Source organism: Lates calcarifer, linkage group LG15 (assembly GCF_001640805.2).
Source record: "Lates calcarifer isolate ASB-BC8 linkage group LG15, TLL_Latcal_v3, whole genome shotgun sequence".
Lineage (NCBI taxonomy): Eukaryota > Metazoa > Chordata > Actinopteri > Centropomidae > Lates > Lates calcarifer.
In genome coordinates, this window is record NC_066847.1 from 18881904 (window position 1) to 18901197 (window position 19294).

General features: G+C 39.9%; 1 protein-coding gene across 1 annotated transcript; it reads left to right on the plus strand.

Moving 5' to 3' along the window:
* Positions 1-538: 538 nt before the first annotated feature.
* Positions 539-17766, plus strand: LOC108885951 (B cell scaffold protein with ankyrin repeats 1). Its single transcript, XM_051075881.1, has 15 exons — positions 539-620; positions 1126-1521; positions 3202-3344; positions 3444-3582; positions 3722-3864; positions 5363-5477; positions 6328-6524; positions 11254-11317; positions 11559-11771; positions 13644-13706; positions 14871-15055; positions 16515-16581; positions 16789-16818; positions 17061-17140; positions 17275-17766. The coding sequence occupies exons 1-15, from the start codon at positions 608-610 to the stop codon at positions 17305-17307; spliced, it is 1881 nt and encodes a 626-aa protein (XP_050931838.1). The 5' UTR covers positions 539-607; the 3' UTR covers positions 17308-17766.
* Positions 17767-19294: the final 1528 nt, after the last annotated feature.

Below are 19294 nucleotides of genomic sequence, written 5' to 3' on the forward strand. Positions count from 1 at the left end.
AGCATGGCTATCACTTTGGGATATAATTTTCCACTGCAGCTTTGGTAGTTTATATTCCACAGAAATATGTGATAAAATATGGTATCACTCAAAAGCTTCTCCTCTCAAAGTTAATTTTTCAAGACAACACTTTATAATTATACACACTGTGACCTTTCTCATCTTGCTGTGAAGCCCTCTTCACTGAATAAACATTATCTAGACATCAGCTGTTTAAAACTTCATATTTCATGACGACACATTTAGAACTACTCATTTTGTTTTTCAGACACGGCGGTACCAGTGTCGGTGACATACTGACAGCTAGCTAAACTTGGATGACAAACTTTCCACACCACATAGTCAGTTTTGTGAATTTGAAAGTTAAAATCACACAGAGTACATCCACATGTACATTGTTTTTTTAAATAATAAAACCCCACATTAAAGCTTGTTCCTTGTCACCAGGGCAGGGAGCAGGCTTTGTGTTCCATTAAAAAATGGTCTCATTTCTTTATTCATTTTGGCGTAGCAGGAAACTCCCTCTTATCAACCTCCTCCTGACAATAGCAGTGCTGTTTTCCATGTCACTGTAAAGTAAGACCAGGAGACAAACTGCACTGCAGCCATGAGCCAGACAGGTAAGCTGTACCTTTGCTTTATTTATTCAGTAGTTCATTATTACGTACATTTTTACTGAGATAATGAAAATGATTAATTGCTTTAATATATGAGTCTTGAGGATTTCTAATTATTTTCAATGCTCAGAGCAACATTTTTCAGTTACTTTTGGTGCAATATATCTTGGAACTATATTTGAAATGTCAAAGTTTCATTTTAATCCATGTTTGGCTTCTTCTTGTATTAATGTATTTAAACAGTTGTGTCTGTACTGTCATTATATTTTATTTAATTTAATGATAAAGGAGCATCAACAGTAACATTTACTCTGGCAGTTAAGCCATTTCACTGCATCCTCTATATAGAGTATATTACATTTGAATATGCTGCACTGACAGCAACAGCAGAAACATTCTCCACTATGTGGGTCAATGTTTTTCCATAGAATACCAAAAACTGCAATCACAGAACTTTGTTTTGGAGTTTTTGTACTTTTTGAACAGAATATATACCCATTTCTTGTAGGTGAGGAGCTGCTTATCATCTATGAGACTGAGGCAGAGCAATGGGCAACCTACCTGAAATCAGTCTTCACTGGTCCCATCTCAGAGGCTGGGATGTGCTGTTATGACATCGCTACAGTGTCCAGCCGGCGGGATGACTTCCTCAGGCTGGCCCGGTATACCTGCAAGCTCCTCATCCTTTCCAAAGGCATGTTGGAGGGTCTCTGCCAGATGCGACGCTTCTTCTTGGCTCGTGTGTTGAGTCCTGCGGCTCACGTGGTGGTGCTGCTGTGTGGGGTGGAAAGTCTGTCCCCACTGCTTGAGATGGTGCCCCTGAATGGTGATGAGTGCCTGCAGATCTCCAGTGAACAAGACGCTCATGAGTACCTGTCCACTGTGACTGATATTGTGAGAAAAGGTATGGCATCAGCTCCAAAATGTTTTTTATTTTCACTTTTCTGAGGACCCCAAAAGATCCCCGACTACCTTGATACAATTTTGTCCTGTGCTCCATGTGAGATTATCTTGGCCTCAGATATGATTTAGTGCTGGCTGTACTACAGAAAGGAAAGTAAAAGTGAAAAATATAAAATAAAACCTGTAATGCATTATCCTACCTCTAATAAATAAAAAAAATAATTACAGATTACAAACACTGCTCTTCTAATCTAATTTTTTATCTTGTTTATAACATGCAATGAACACATAGACTGAAACAGCTTATAACAACATAACCATTATAAGAAAATAATTGCAGCCTATTGAATCAGACTCTCCTTATTTAACACCACTGACAAATCTTCTAATATATGAGGAGTAAAACAGATTGAAATGTAGACATAATGTGCATCTCAGGCTTGACAACCCAGAACACAATCACCCTCCTAAATGTGCCCTTTCTTAAGGAAAAAATTTCACATGCCCTCGCTGTTTCTCTGCCTTAAATGTGAGGGGGGAAAGAATGCTCATTATTTGTGAGAATGCCTGAGCAGCAGTTTGGAAACCTGTTTACCGACTTTTTTCCCTGAGAATTGTTTGTGCTGAAGATTGACATCCAATATATTTTAGCACCAGCTGCAGAGAGATCTTTGGTGGAACTGTGCATCTCTGGCACATTCTCATCTGCCCTGCCAATTATCCTCTGCCTCCTTCCCTGTTTTTCCTAATTGCGCTGTTTGTATAAAATCATAAAGCAGAGGAGGGGGCTTGTATTTAAATACGTGTGTGTGCGCAAGAGGAACATCTGATGCAAATAGCTAGTCTTTCCTCTTTGGCCATCACTGATTACTGATCGTGAGCCATGCAAATTCAAGTGCACTCTGCATCACTTCACTGCACTGATACAGTGAAGTGGTTCAGGCTTGGAACCCACGAACAGTTATATTTTAGCCCAGAATTGCCCTCACTTTTCATACAAAATGATGATGTTTGTTTCTTAGCACATGCAACAGACATGTAGGTGTTTTATTGTACAGGCCAGAAAAAGAAAGTAAACTTTGAATTTAAAATGTAGAATTTGAATTTATAACTGCCATAAAAAGTAAATCAACACTGAGTTACTGCCACAGTAAATGAAAAATGAAAATTACAAGAGCTCTTACCTCTCTGTTTCTATTTGAATCACTCTGCCAGCATCACAATACATACCACATAGGTTTTAATTTAATGTAATATAATGGGATTAAAATAAACTCTCTGTAGTCATGCTAGTCACTCTGAGGCTATGAGGTTATCATGCTAATATGCCTCACAACAACAACTTAAACATGCTAGCACTATACTGTACTACTAATGTTTGACACTGTTATCATGCTAGGCATGTGAAATATTTACCTTTTTCACCATGTTACTTTAGTGTGTTAGCATGCTAACATTTGCTAATTAGCACTAAACTGATTGTTGTACCTAATTTTATATTAGTTATTGAATTTCTTCCAATATCCAATAGTTGGATGGACCATCACTATGCTGCAAGCAACAATAAAAATGCACCTCGCTTGCTTATGCTATCTGAAACACATTTTGTAGATGTTACTGGTACATAATTCAGTATGAGGTTTAATGTCTTTTCTTATCTTTCTAATCTTATCTTTTATAGGTGTGTCAACCACAGCAGCAAATGTCAACCCCTTGACATGTAAACTATCAGGATCAGAGCAAAAGGTGGAACAAATGCAGTCAACTGGAGCCCACAGTGTCAGATGCAGAACTCTAGTCGTTCCTTCCAGAGTTCTCTGCGGGGTGAGACACTCATTGAGTCAGTAGCAAGCCATTTCGTTTTTTCATAAAGCACCCCAAACATTGGCTACACTGCAGTTCACTGTACTGTCTCTTTGGCAGAGCTCTGTGGAGGTGTTCATTCTTTTGAAAAATGAGGTGCCTGGCAATGACGCTGAGGTTGAGTTTACTGCTGAAAATCAGACTCTAAGAGTGAAGCCTGTCCATTGGAATGACCGAATCCTGTGTATCAATGCACCAGGTGAATAAAATGATAACAAATGATTAGTGTATGATTAAAGAAATACTAATCAAGATTATATCTCCACTTAAAAAAGCAATTTAAATAAAATCAGGTTCAATCCTGCCTGTGTATAGTTCCTGTATGTTGTATGTCGCAGATTTTCCAGCAGGAAACGTACGAGTGACCGTCTACAGAAATGGAGTGTCACTGGGCAACGCACAGTTGCAGTACTACAGCAACATGGAGGAGACCACCTACCTTCTGTCGAGGATAGCAGACCCTATAGATTTCATGTGTCAGGTAGAGTTTTTAAAGGCTGTTTCACTTCAAAGAATATCCATTTTTTGTGCCTCATCTGAGTTTTATAATTAATTAATTTACACTTAAAGGTTACTGGTTACAAATCAGGGGTGTTTAGGTTTGGGAATTGCGACTACAATTGTTTTACACAAAGTCAGCATTACAAACATTGTCATGAAGTTTTAAAGATGAGGATGTTAACAAGGGAGGGAAGGCCAAACGAAAAAATGCTATGGATTGCATTATGAGAAATGTGCAATCTATTGTTGTTGATGTTTAACATCTAGGGATCAAAGTAAAGATGTCTCAGCCTCTTAAATGGGTACTTCAGCAATTTAGTGTTACACTTCCATAAAGCTCAAATAAAGAGATTAATAGGATGGTCAAAATTGAAGCAGTAGAGATAGAATTATCCTGATTTTTTGTTTGGGTCAAGCTCCTGAAAAACTGGATCCTGCTGCTACTGATGTCATCCAAGTTCTTTTTCAAAACTTCAGACAGCTCCATGTAGAGCCACAGAAAACATTAGACAGCTGCTTTCACAGACTGAGCAGCACTCCTAGGGACGAGTGAACTGAACTTCATGCATAAAATCGGTTGAGTGCCCCTTTAATGAATGCATCTGTCCGAGGGAAGAGTTTGCCTATACGTAGGCACTTTGAGCAACAGGGTGACACAAACTTACCAAAAACAACAAAGTTACATTTTAATTAGATTAAAGCGTAAAAACAAAAGTAAATGTAACACCATACAGTGTTCATTTGCTTGAGGAGAACGAGCCGTGAGCATACCACAAACTTGCAAATATATTCAAATAACTCTAGTCAATCATTGATTTAGTAATGTAGGAAACCCATTTGAGTGCTCTTCTATTCGCTCGCTCCTCAAAAAAAGTAACTCTTCTGAGGTACTTTGAATGTGTTATGATACTTAGTGACTCATAGTTATATAACTCAGTTATAGAAATTAGTCAATTGGCGCCCTAAAACACTGCTTATAATCGATCAACTTGAAGCCATTAGAAAGGCATGGAAAAACAGAGGATAAATTGAATCAGCATATTACTGCTGATGTTTATGTGTGCTACTGTGTACTGTCTCCTCTCTGAAAACTGAAGAGAAGGCAGGTTCAGCCTTCTTTCAGTCACGAACACTTGATTTGATTAGGTTGCTTTTGCTGAAGAGGCAAACTTAAGCAATGCCAAGAGAAGAGTTTGCCAAGAGAATTTCAAACTTAAAGTCTAGACTGGTAAGGCAGCACTCTGATGTGTGTGTGGTTATATTCAACCTGACATTTTTATTGTCTTCACCATATAATCCAAAATCCTCCCACTGTTTGTAGGAGCTGCTTTTGTTTTTTCATCAAATTCAAATCTCAGTAATTTGCTCGTGTTGGTGGTGAGAAAAGGGTTCTCTAATTTTTCTTTCTAGTCTTGTCTCAACTAAGTACTTCAAAATGTGGTCTACCCGTGCAAACTGTCAGTCTCTGTGGTTTCCAGGCTCTTCAGGTGTCCTCTGTGGACAAGTTGGATGAGAAGTTGTCCTCCATGTTGCTGGAGGGAATGCCCACTGGAGGCTTTCAGGCACTGCAGTGTGAAAACACACCTGAAAGAGGTACAGCACTATAGGATTGCTTACTCTGGATTTTACATTGAAAAAACATCTGCTGACTAATCACACTGAGGGGAAAAAACCTAACCTGGTGCAACTTTCTTTGAATTTTATTTAGACTTTTAAAAATATATAAGCAAAGATACTGTCACAAACTATTTGCTGACTTCACGGTTTTTATCCCAAATGAGTTGTACTTGCAGTATGAATGGATGCAAGGTATACCCAGGAACAGTTCCTAACAGTGTGAAAAGTGTCACTGTTACATGTTATAACAGGTTAACAGGTGATGATTAATGGAAATGGTGCCCTGTTTTAAATACAAGAAATTAGCAACATTTATGCTAATGCCTCACCACAACAGAATGTGCATTTAATTCACTCCTTTCCCTCTTACCATGTCTTTATGCAACAATGTGGACTGACCATACTGTTCGCAGTTGGAATACATTCCTGTTGTATGACGCACATTATCCACTATGAAAAAAAAGGCATTTCATTATTTCTTGGCTCATTATGTGGCAGATTGATGGCTTCATCAGCTACTGAAATTGATCCTTAACTCTGCTAAAAAGGGCACAGGGAAATGTTTCCATGACAAACAGGTCAATAAGTGCCTCCAAGCTGTCTTTCTTCGACTCTCCTGGGTGTGTCAGAGTGTTCACATTACATCAGGTCAGCTTCAAGATATCACCCGGAAAGGAAGTAATTTAAGTGGTGTAATATTTGATGTCAAGGTCTATTATATGTACAAATACTGAGCTGCTCGTTTTCAGGCCTAACTGCACTTAGTGAGTTAGTACTGACAGCTTCTGAAAATCCCTTTTCCTGCCTAATCAAATGTTCACATCAGAGATCCACCATGCAGATGTACCATCACTCCTCCACTTTGCTGCCCAGCATGGATTCAAGAGCGTGTCCAGCCTGCTCCTGCAGTGTCCAGGTGCTGAGCGAGCACTGCACACAGCCAACCGGCACGGTCAGACTCCCACAGAGATTGCCAGGAGTCACGGCCACACCGAGCTTCACATCTTATTGAAGGAAACACTGGTAAATACCTCATTTGTGTTTTCAAATCTTACTCTATCTACAGTGTATTCCATTGTTTTTCAGTGTTCTTTGTGACTGTTGATCATTTTCACCCTCCTCCATTTGGCAAGATGCTAGATAATATTGTTTTAGCATTATTGACCCTCCATACGATGAAGACATTTCTCAAAATGTCAATATCTGATGACAGCTTCTCATGTTCAGTGATTTGTGAGCTAATTAAAACCACCCAATGACATTATTAGTTTGTATAGAGTTATGGAATGGAATATCATCTGAAAAGAATTCCATAGTTTTCAGTTACCTGCTGACAGCTGAGGAAAACAACAAGATTCACCTGAGCTCTTGAGATTTCACAGCCAGGGGATGTGGTGCAGCACCAATAAAGCATCAATAATGAACAGAATGGAGAGGACAGAGAGATGGAAAACAGGGAGAGTGACCTGTGTGTCAGGGGTGACCTCACTCCCTCCTAACCAGTGTCTTTACATCCAGCTCATGGCTCAGTTAGTGGATGGATGATAACCCTCCCTCCTCTCGCCCTGAATATGTTTGGCCTGCGAGGTTCCTAATGGAACACCCCCACAGAGACTAGAAAGGCTGTGTTTGTTCATGCGTGCACAATGGCTCACAGTGCAGGTCGTCAGCATACATTCAAACAATTAATGCAGCCACTAATGTTGAGATTTTCTTGCATAATGGCTGCCATTTTCTCATGTTAATATGGAGAGCCTCTTCCTGCTCACCCTTCCATTTCACTGTGTAGATACAGCAACACAAGAGCAGAGTGTTTGCCACTCACTGGCTAATGAGTGGCAATCCACATTTAATAGATCTCGTGCATGCATGCACATCCCTTTATCTGATAAACCTGGAGGACACTAGAATCATAATGTTCTTTGCAATACTAATTTCATTAGGCAGTGAGGACATTATCGTTTAAAAAAAACATGATGCACCAGAAGGTATAGCTAAGATGGCAGGTTGAAAGCTCCACATAATTTCTGTTGCATTCTGCAAAAATTCAACCAAATGTTACAGATGTGCACAATCTAAGAAATAAGCTACCATTTTCACTCGTATGTTCACCCCGTTTTATGGAAAACCGAATACTTATTGTACCCCTGATCCTGCTGGTAATTTTGTAATTTGGGTGAACTGATCCTTAAAAGCTGTTGAATCTTCTACCAGCTTGTAGCAGACATTCATTCATATGAATATGTCTTTCTCTTTCCTCTCTTATAATACAGACAACTTTTAACTTTCTCTCGTGGCTCGGATCAGCCTATGGAGAATTCCCTCTCGTGGGAAATTTAGACACTCCAACAGCTGTTGCAAATGTATTTATCCTCCTAGCAACAATGCTAATTGAGAGTGACTGCAAATGGAGCAGGGTTTGATCAGATTGCTCTAGTAAGTTGAAGTGCTCTCTGTGAACCTTCAGTGAGTCAGTTGAGCTGACAGGGAGCAGCAGAGTCAAACAGACTTCTCCCTACAGGGACTTCAACAAGCCTATAGATGTAACATAACAGACAGATTCGACATACACAAGCAATTGACATTTCTTTTCAGTTTTCTTGGAGGGTAATTAAAATTCATCTTGACAGCTGAAAACTACAAACATACTAGAAGCGTATACGAGAGTCACCATTGCAGGGTGGGGTTTTGTTCTTGCTCTCTTTTTTTTTTTTTTTTTTTTTGCAAGGCGGTTTCATTAACTCATCTGCAGCATTTCCCCTACCTCCAATTAATCAACCCATGATGCATCACTGATTTGGGCGTCAGTGTAGCAGCACTCTGTCAATAAATCCTAGATGGATCAGTCCCTTGCTTTATACACAGGGTGAATCACTCACAGGGCCTGCGTCAGATCCACCAGTCTGCCCTGGCACCGCACTTCTTTGTTAATTAGCTGTGAACTGCTCCAGAGGGGAAAGCTGAATTATTCAGGGAGAGCATAACTAGAATACAAATATAGAAAATGCTCCACTGTTATGTACGATGTTTATGTCTTCAGACCGCAATATTGTGCTTGCTCATAGTAATTACCGACACAAACACACATTGTCCTTATTTAATATTTTAATACTGGGTCACAAATTTGGCTGAGTGTCACTTGGCATTTAGATGGACTCTGTGCTCCCACTAAGATTTCACAGTGCGCTCTCAGATGTAGAGCACAGCTCGATAAATACAAATTTGCTTGCAACTGTAAGGCCCTCCAAAGACTACAAAGAGCTATTTATGTGTTGCATGCTGTGTTTGTGTACAGTATAGTCCTATCCAAATGCAGTGGAGCCAAATTAGGTGACATCCTACCCTCTAGTCCGGGGATGTGTTGATTCCCCTGATCTCGTTTTGCATGTTATGTTTGTTTGGTCAGTAACTGCACAATCATTATCGGCGGGCTCCAGAGATTTGTTTATCATTTGAATGACACGGTCATTCTCATCCTGAAAAATGTGTGTGTAAAGCAGGACTGCTGAAAAACTTTACTTTCCACTTGGAGTCAGGTTTTTTTAGTCAGGTTTGCGGAGTTGCTGTAGGGATGTCACGGTCATACTTAAATGACGCATCCCTCTGACTCTGGTGATCCCTTGACTTTTCCTCTAGAGCCACAATGAGGTTGAGATTTGTGGTCCAAATGTTAGCATGGCAAACTATTGGTAAACATACATGCTATACATCATCATATTAGCAATTCCAGTGTGAGCATACTGACATTAGCATTTAGCTCGCCACTGTGTTTACGTTCAGCTTCACAGATCATGGCTGCAGACTCTAAGTGCTGTTGTAACAGCCAACTATAATACATGGTTGGTGTTAAAAGAAAACGATGAAGATCACACTTTGCTGAGTAAATATAGTTTGACGTGTGAAATATTTCTTTGCCTGCTGAGCTGACCACCTCTTATTTTCCCATGCCAAAAAAAATAAGTTGGATAGATTTTGACTGCACGGCACTTTAGTGATGGGTTCAGTGTTACACTCTGCAATCTGCCGTGCATCAAACACTCTTATCCTGAAACCACTATGTCAAAAGACAGCAAGCACGCTGGCACTAAGAGCTGAGTCTAGCCAGCCCGTGAATCGACCACCTCAGCTGCTGAAAACAGATTTACACTCTGTATCCTACACTAGATTCACTTGAGATTTGTTCTCCCTCTAACAAAATCATGCCCACTGTTTTGTCTGAAGCACTGCTGCTTGGATTGCAGCGGTGAAACTGAATTTGTCTGGAATGCCTGGGGCTCCTGCAATTTCAGACATCTGTAAAATGATTTAGCATTTGCGGTTAGTAAATAAATACCCCTCCCTTATCCAGAAATTACTTCTGAAAATACCACACTGCGCTTAAGCACAGCATCCGACTATTATAATTCAATGCTCAAGCTGTGGTGGTAATTAACCCATCCTTTCTACCTGTTGGGCCTGTTATGAACCTCTACTGTTAAGTAATGCATTTGTGGCAGCCAATAAGTAATTTACAGTACTAGGAACAGTGTAATATTGTAATTGAGTCATGAGTGGCTGTGTTGCTTGGAAACTGCACACAGTGCGTGGCAGGTTATATGAAGGATATTTTGATCAAAGTGAGCTCTCTCATATATTCGGCAAAGATTTATATTATTGACTGGGATTTTCTTATTGAATTCAGAATATATCCTCTTAAACTGACACTGGGATCTAATGTAATCCTCAGGCATTATCATCTGTATTATGGTAGAGTCTTCTGTTGCTATAATCTGTTTGGATGCAAAATCCACAATACAGCTTAGCAGCTGTGTTCATACAATGTAAAAAACACAGTTTATTTCATCTAAAATACATAATGTTTAATGCTTTTTTTTTTTTTTTGCATTTTCTTGTTGTGTTTTCTCTTTCAAAATTACTTATAGAAAGTAAATTTTGACTGTAAGTCATTTCCAAATGAATGACACAACTCAGTTCTTCAAATGTGTATCAGTATGTGAAATATGGCAGTACATTAATATCAGTATCTCATTCTAATTATGGGTGCAGTCTAAATATCAAGCCAAGGGTCTTGAATTGCTCACTAAATGATATGTTTGGACTGAAAGGGGAAGATTGTCTGATTTCATAATTACCCTGATCATACCCCTGTCTGTCCCTCAGTATGCTATTAGCAAATAGGCCGACTCGGCAGCAGCTTTGCTGTCAGAAGGAAAACTGCTTTCTTTTAGCCAGCAGGCAGGGTTTCAGCACACCTCTCTAATTCCCTGCTATAGCCCTGAAATTGCTTTTCCACAAGTGAAGTCCTAAAAGATGCGGTGAGAAACCTCAATTAATAATCTGAACATTTGTCACATCTGACATGAAAACACTGAATATTAAAACGTGGCATGGAGGCAGATATCTGTCTATAGTGTGACAGAGCTTAGAGAGTGGTTAGTAGATAGTCACCTCCGCTTTTATGTTTCATTTTTATGCCTCGAAAAGAGGATAGAGGTGAGAAAATGAGCCTACAGGAAGCCAACCAAGGAGAGATCCACATTCTCACCCAAATTACAAACTCGCATTGCATTGAGATTTGTCAAATACATGAATACTGAGACAAAGAAAATCCACTGTTACATAGCAAACACCCAGCTTCAGCATAGCAGATTAAACACTGCTTCCCCTGAATTCTAAATTGCTTGTATTGAGCAGTTTCTTCATGATTTAGATGAGGCATTAAAAAACATGTCTTCGTGCTCTGTTGTTGCAGAACATGTTCAACTCTGGTGAGGACAATGGCGATGCCAGTGTGTACGAAGTGATGAGCACCGCAGGTGAGTGAAGGGTGAATGGGAAGTGGAAGGAGGACAAAGGAAAGCCGGATGGCATAATGGAATTGGTTTTTTCCAGTACATCATTATGCTGTGTCGCTGTTCATTTCCGACCACTGAATATTTTCCTCATGCTGATGGGCACACCATGTAGCGTTGCTTCCGATTAGCTGTGAAATAACAGTGGCAAAAACCAGCATGCAGAACTTCATGACATTCAAGCAGTAAACACTTTGTGCATTAGGGAATCCTTCCACCACAGAAGTACAGAAAGAGCAACAAGGAGAGGATGAAGGGGAGGAGGTGGAGGATGTCTATGCTCCACTGGGGGTGAATGATGAATATGACACCATCCTGAACTCTACAAAGGCAGCGGTTATTGCCAATCGCCCACCAGCACCCACCCCTCGGCCTGAGAGCACCCAGCTGGATGACAGAACCCCTTACATCGCTCAAGGTAACTTATGATGACTTGTTAGTCTTTTGTTCCGTCCTCTCCCCCTTTCTTCCAAACTACAGATATGATAGAGCTGATTTGGAGTAAAAACAACACTAAGTTATGCACAGTATGTGAAGGGGAGTTTGGGAGATCATGTGGGAGGGAGGAAGTGCCTGGAATGTGCATTGCCGTTGTCAGTGGAGTACTGCTGAATAGAGTGTTGAGCCTTTTTTTTTTTTTTTTTTTGCGATGCAGTTTGTTTTGATCCCATAAACCACAAGAACACAGTCGCTCCCCGCTGCAAAACAAACAAAAGCGAGGAAAGAGAAAGACCCATGTGCCTGCATCAAGAGCCGACAGCTCCTAACTGTTCAATTTCAGCAGTGTGAATATTTCATGAAGATGAAACATCCAAAAGTGACTGGTATTATTAAGGCTTATAAATCATTAAAACCGCTGTGACTTCCCTTTTTCATCTTGCAAATGCAAACACATGCATCCGCAATTAATTGTTATTCCCATAGAAAATATTACATCCGTCCTTCACTAACTATCACTTGTGCGTTCAAAACACACAAAAATGACTATAATTGCACAACAACCCCCATTATGCAGCTTTTTATTGAGCTTGTTTGTATCCAATGAGCCAACTCTCTTCCCAATGGGACTTACAAAGCGACAAAGAAATTGAGTGCACCACTGAACTCTCTGCATCCCATCCATCCCCTCAGTAACGGAGAGGGAACTACCGGGGCTGCCATCTGCAACCAATCTTGGCCAGACCAAGGCCAAGTCAGCCAAAATAAGTCATTACACATGTTTTCCATCGTCCTTGTCCCCAGAGCGCACGAGAGAAAGGAGAGGGATTTTGAGGTTTCCATCTATTGAGACAGTGGAGCTTCAAACCACACAAGGATCACATTTTGCTCCTCACTCCCACTGCCGCAGTGAGAGATGTGAGAGGAGAGATGAGGCTTGGTGGAGGATTAGGCGAGGAGCCAGTTATTGGAGAACACTGCACAAGTGGAAATAATGAGGAGTTTTCTTTTGTTAGCAGCGACGTCCTGAGCTCAATGAGACTGAAACGCTGAAATGTGAATGAAATTCAATCGCACAGGGAGGAATTACTGGGCATGTAAACTACATGGAGGGCAATGCACACACTCCAAGGCAGGGGAAAGTAATAGGTACAGTCATGTGACAGATCCAGAGCAGCACTCCACTCACAAATTCATTCTGAATTATGCGAGAAAGCCAGACTTGTCTTTTGAGCAAGGTAGAAAAGAGAAGCTGTGTCTGAACATGAAGTGGAAAAGAGAGATGCTGTCATGGAGGAAGTAGTTAGAGGGAGGATTATCTTGCAGGGTGTGGATGCTGAATTTTAATCCAGCGTTGGTCACACAGCCCCAGCTCCACTGCCTCTGACAGCTAAACAGTGTAGCCTTTCATTCTGAACGCTTACTACCGAACCAAGAACATCATTCAGGGCGTCTAATTCAATCCAGAGCTGAATGTGTGTGTCTGTCTCCGAGAGAAACCAAGATTTTAGCTCTGAAATATCACACTGCGATTTCACAGATATTCAGATTCCATTATATTTATGTATTCTGAATGAGTAGTAGTTTTTTTTTAAATCTACTGGATATTTACACAATCCAGGTTAATGCATTTAGAATAAGAGTATGGCTCCATCTTGTGGAAAATGAGTTAAAGTACAGGAGCACAGGCTCCGTAGAATCAATTCTGGTTTACAGCAGCCTCAAAATGTGTTCAGTGAAGGTAAAGTCAAGAAAATTGTTTAAAAGTTATACACTTCATTTCAATAAATGAATGTTCTATGTAATATTATCTTCATATGATAATATGATGATAACTGCACTGTGTTTACAGTGTTCCAGAAGAAGAAGACAGCACAGGGTGATGCTGATCTGTATTCACTTCCCACCAAACAAGGTAAGTGTGAGGTAATATCCTGAGATTCTCTGAAATGGATAAAGCTTCAGAAATGTTCATAATCCTGCCCTGTTAACTCCCATGACTTTCAATCGCCACAACCCCGAGCTTCCTGTTAGACATTAGCAGTCTATGAGAATCAGATCAAACCTGACACTTTTGCTTCAAGAGGATCCAAGTGGTATTTTCTCAGACTTTATAACGATTTTGCGGTATTTATATTTATACATTAAATGCTTTAATTAAATAGGTGGGAAATAGAGCTCAGTATCTACCATCAACCTCACCTAGCAATAATTTTGTACACACTGTAATCTTTAGATCTCAAGAATGTCCTCATTTTGTCAGACTTGAGAGTTTTCATCTGAATATTAATTTTGGAGCATGTGTCAAAAACAACAAAGTATGAGAGACTTTGGCTCCTACCATTGTATACTATAGTTGATAGCCAAAAAAGTGTTTGAATTTCCCCTGTCTGGACATGAATAGTATTATCACTTTGAGATCTGCAGAATGTAATTTTCTTTTACTCGTAACAGCAGGGCCTTTACTGAGCCAATGATTTTTCCTGACTCTCTCTCATGCTTTCCTGTTGGAAATTACCTGTCCGGATGGTATCAGTTAATAGTGACACTCTTAGATAATATGTGGTGTTTTGTTAAATTAATTAAAATTGGAGTGATCACCATAGGGAAATGAGTCATTATAGCGGCAAAGTAATGGGCACACAAACAGTAAAAAAGCTATAAAAAGAGCAGGTAGAGCATTTAAACACAGTCGGGTGCCAAGAAGATTTGAAAAACGTGAAAAGTGAGTGAAAGAGAGAAAGAACTGGCACACTGAGGACCTTCAGAGATACAGTACAAAGCAATATGTCTGCTTTTCTGTACTGGTGACACTAAGTGACAGGTCCATAGATCATCACAGTCACCCAGAAAATGACTTACTGTCCTCATGATTCACTGACAATACTGATGTGATGTGAAAAAACACAGTACCAGTCACTTTTAACTCTGTACTTTCTTATTTCTGTCTAATATCTGATAATATATACACAATCTAGCAACATGCTGTGATTATTTTGTGCAGCCTGGAACCAAAAATGCCTGATTTTCTGATCAACCAAAGCAGCAGATGTTTTCATAAAGTTGTTGCTCTTTGCAGCACGCGGGCGAGAAGACAGCATCTCTTCCACATACGACACCTTTGTGCCAAACCAAATACACGGGCTTCAGCAGCTCATTGAGCTCCAGCAGAGGGTGAAGGCAGGTTCACTCACTGTAGACGAGGCCCTAGAGCGTTTCAGCGACTGGCAGAGGGCTCAGAAGGGCATGGATGCTATCCAGCAAGTAGGACTATCACACTCTGTGATCACACTCACACTGGACTTGGAATGAATAAGCATGCAGGACCAAACCCTAATAAAACTATTACCATCTGTTTCTCATGCTATGCCAACCCACAAAACAACCCCACAATAGAAAACAGTCCCACAACAGAGCATGTAGGTATAGGAAGACATTTACCTTAGAATCAAGAAAATGACTTTTCAGTAATAGCCCCAAATCTTTGGAGGGCCTCACAGAGAGGAGAGATAGTGATGAAGAACCACTTACCGCTGTTTGTCTTGCCTTGTCTGCAAATCAGGCGAGTGGCACACATTACTTTCACAGTACAGGAAAATGGGACTGCAGGTGTGGGTGATGTGGCACTGGCACAAACTTCTGTTAAACAGCCAAGAAAACCGATCAGTAATTGGTCAACTAATTTTTCTACTTACTGTGTCAGCCAGTGACTCAAGTAGTTACCTTTACTAGCTGACTGATGGAAGCTTGATGGAAGTGAAAATCAGTTGTAAAATGTAGGCTGCAACAAGTCTTGGCAGAGTTTAGGAACAATGGACAGGTGCACAGGCTGTTGATTATCAGATGCAATGCAATGATAGGAAGAGCTGAGGACACCTGCTGGCAGGGAGACAGAACATGTTACAACAGACAGCTATAACGAATTTGCACTGAAGTCTTGGGCCTCCAACTGTCAGAACAGGCCTTTTTCACAGAAAACATTTTTGACATTTCACAGTAGGAAAAGCACAAATTGAATGATTGAATATTCTATTTAGCTGCTTCAGTTTCAGGGTCCTGGTATTGTGCATGCTTGCTTACTGTCACTGGTTACTGAAACTTAAATAGCACTAAGCTTTCATTAATGTAACTCTGTAATCCACTTTCCCACCAAAATGACTGCTGCAGAGTCCTGAGGTTGTGAAACAGTCCCATAGGTTGTTTTTTCTACAATATAAATTACTTACAACAATGTAAAAATACTCATTACACAGAAAAATGACTCCTATGATTGTTTTAACTACAATACAGTTTGGAAGTTTAGTGGTTCCAGGACTACCAGCGGTCAGGTTCCTCCAGACATGTTTTGGGGGTGGTGAGATAATGAAATGCAATGCAATGAAACAATCAGAGAAAACACTCATGCTGCTGAGGCAGCTAACAACTTGTGACTCAGAGCAGACACTGGCTTTTTATAGGGACTCACAAGTCAAAAACTACTAGTTTAACAATGCAATATGTGCCCTCACTCTTTTACTCTGCAGTGGCTGTATTATGTGTATGTGTGTATTTAAACATCTGCAGACAGTTAGTTGTGTACTGTACCTCCATGAAGGCATCAAAAGATTTATGATCCAACTACAAAGCCTCAATCTTTCCTCAGCTTGTTCAAATATAAAGCATATCATTTACGGAAACCTTACAATGTGTAAGTAAATGGATGCACTGATGTTTGTCTCTGCAGGAGAAGTTGAGTCAGCTGAGAGCCAGTATCATCAACAGCAGAGAGGGGAACAATGACAGTGTCTATGGTAAATATTCCTCCATCCTGGATATGTGGGCTAGACTTTGCTGTCATCACAGAGAGGCTCCACAGAGCTCCGCTTTCCTGGAACTTTAACCTGAAAATAAATAATATGCAGCGCAGTAAAAGTTAAAGTGAAACAAGTAGCTACCTTACAAATGACTGTATTAAACTGTATACTGTAAATGGCTTAGAAACTCTTCTCTCTCCCCAGATAAAATCAACATCGTTCATCACACGCCAAGTGAGTCTTTAAAAACTTATCTCAGTGTGCACAGAGAAAACCTGTGCCTGCATGCCTTTGTAGTCTCTGCAGTCCCAGTTGCAGTGGTGGGGAATTAATCCTCAGGGAAGTGTTATTTAAATAAATCCCCAGAGTCGTGTTTTGATCTAGTGAGTTTCACTTGCACTAAATGGGAGGCTTTTATTTTCTTTTACTGAACTATTCTCTGTTCAGCTGTGCATGTTGGATGATTTCCCCCCCAGGTGTCACCGTGAATGAAAGTCGAAGAGGAAGCCAACCACTGCAGTCTGATTTTTACAGCAAGCCACTGAGAGGACAGCACGTAAGTTTACCTCAGTTGATAGCATGAATGTATTAATAGAAAGTTTACATGATACTGAATGTTATTTAAATTGAAATAGACCAACAAAACAAAAACAAAATCAATGGCAAATCTCCCTCTCAATTGTTTTGCAGTCAAATTTCTTTTGGCGTGCCGACAAACGGTGAAGGTCAGACTGAAAATAATTGGTGAATGTGAATTTTTTGTTCATGGAATATGAATCCAGTTAATTGTACTGAAATAAACATCATTTTAGTTTTGTCATCAATTGTGTCACATTTTCCATATTTACAGGCTCCATCACTCCCCAAAGATTCACTTCTTCCAGCAATGATACTGGTGTAATCTGTCTAAATACATGAATATATCTTTTTAATTGTATTGTAATCTTGTAATAATTTTGTTAAAAGATTTTTAATGTATTGCCTACTGCTTGTTCAGCCTTGACTGTCTCTTTTAGTAGTTTGAGAAAAGAATCAGATAAAGTACAAAATGTGTAACTTTACCCGTGAAAGCAAATGTACATTTTTAGATTCATTTCAGTCTTCATTTTATAAAATGTTTGTCAATAACTTTAGAAAATGCTTTGTTCATTTTGAAAAATAAACTACTACCAAAATACAATAAAGGTCATTTCTACACTGAATCTAATCTGTCCTATTCACCCATAGTTGCCACTTGTTAATGATATTGTTGATGACACTTTCAATGGGTAAATCACCATTTAAGAGAAAGAGTGTTTTTTAATGACACAATGTTTGACTTTCATGAGTCTGTGCTCCAGGTTAAGTCTTGACCTGAAAAACGTTTCCCATCTCTGCCTGTAGAGGGCGATGTACGTCTAAATATATCCATCACATTTCACTGCTTGAGTCAACCAAAGACATCTGGGGAGTGCCGAAGCACCTGCTGACCTCCTGATGGCTGGGAGGCAAGCTATGGAAAAAATGTATCCATGTTTATGAAGGTAAAACGGAAAGCAGAAACACTCATGCAGCAGGTGAGAACATCAATGACGTGCTTGTCACTGTTCCTAGTTACAGACAGGAAACGTGTCTAATCTTGGCTTGCATTGGCCAAGACATGTCAAAATGAATCTATAAATGAAGCCCAGTGGAAATTGTTAAAATCCTACAACTCTGCTCAGTAGGAAGAATAGAAAATGTACACAAAGGGGTGCTGCAATAAGCCAGAGTAAATTAAAGGTCAAAGGCTTTATTTTCCTGACAAACCCATTCTGATCAGCTGCCAGAGCTTCTCTGTGTAAAAACAGCTTTACAATAATTCAGTTAATAAAGCTTAAAGAGGCATTTTTAAATCACCTCCATTGAATGTCTGAATAATAAACATTTACTGTAAAAAAAAAAAAAAAAAAAACTGAATTTGCTGCGATTTACAAAACTATTCAGAACCTGGCACAAATGCACACACTCTTTCTCACACACACAGATACCAGTTTGTTGGTACAGCCCAGCCTGCGCCTGAATGAATGAATAAGAGCTGCATGGGGAATTCAGTGAATGCATGGCTAAATCCAAGCTCAGTCTTGAAACCCAGGCAGAGGCTGAGCCGTGTGCCAACAAAGCAGCTGGGTACACGCCGGGCACATTTTTCTGTTCAATCATGCTCTTTGTGAATAATATGTATTAATGCCGTCCCTACTTAGACCTGCCAGTTAGCCTTTGGAGATGATCCGGCTTCAGGACCCCATGGCATTTGAGGCATATGGTTGCCTGTCACCTGCTGAGTATATTTCGGTCCATGCATCAGATATGGCCACTAAAATAGGCCTCGATTCATCATGTATGCAAATATCTGAGCACCGCCACAAGAAATGATTCCCCTGTCACAGAGAGACAGATAGAGAACTTCAGTGGCATGCATCACCCACACCAAACATGCTTCTATATGTGGGCAACACTACATCAAAGACAGGGGATCAAAGATTCACTGTTTTTCAAAATCCCATGCTGTAGGTCCACGGTGAGAAAAAAAAAAAAAAACAGTGACGCTATCTGAAATGTAAATGATCCAAACTCTAATTATGATGTATTTTAATTGACCAAACTGACATGTTATATCCTGTAAATTAGTTTTTCCGTGTCTTTATATTTCTAACAGTGAAACACTTCTTTAAAGCAGCTTAATTGATAT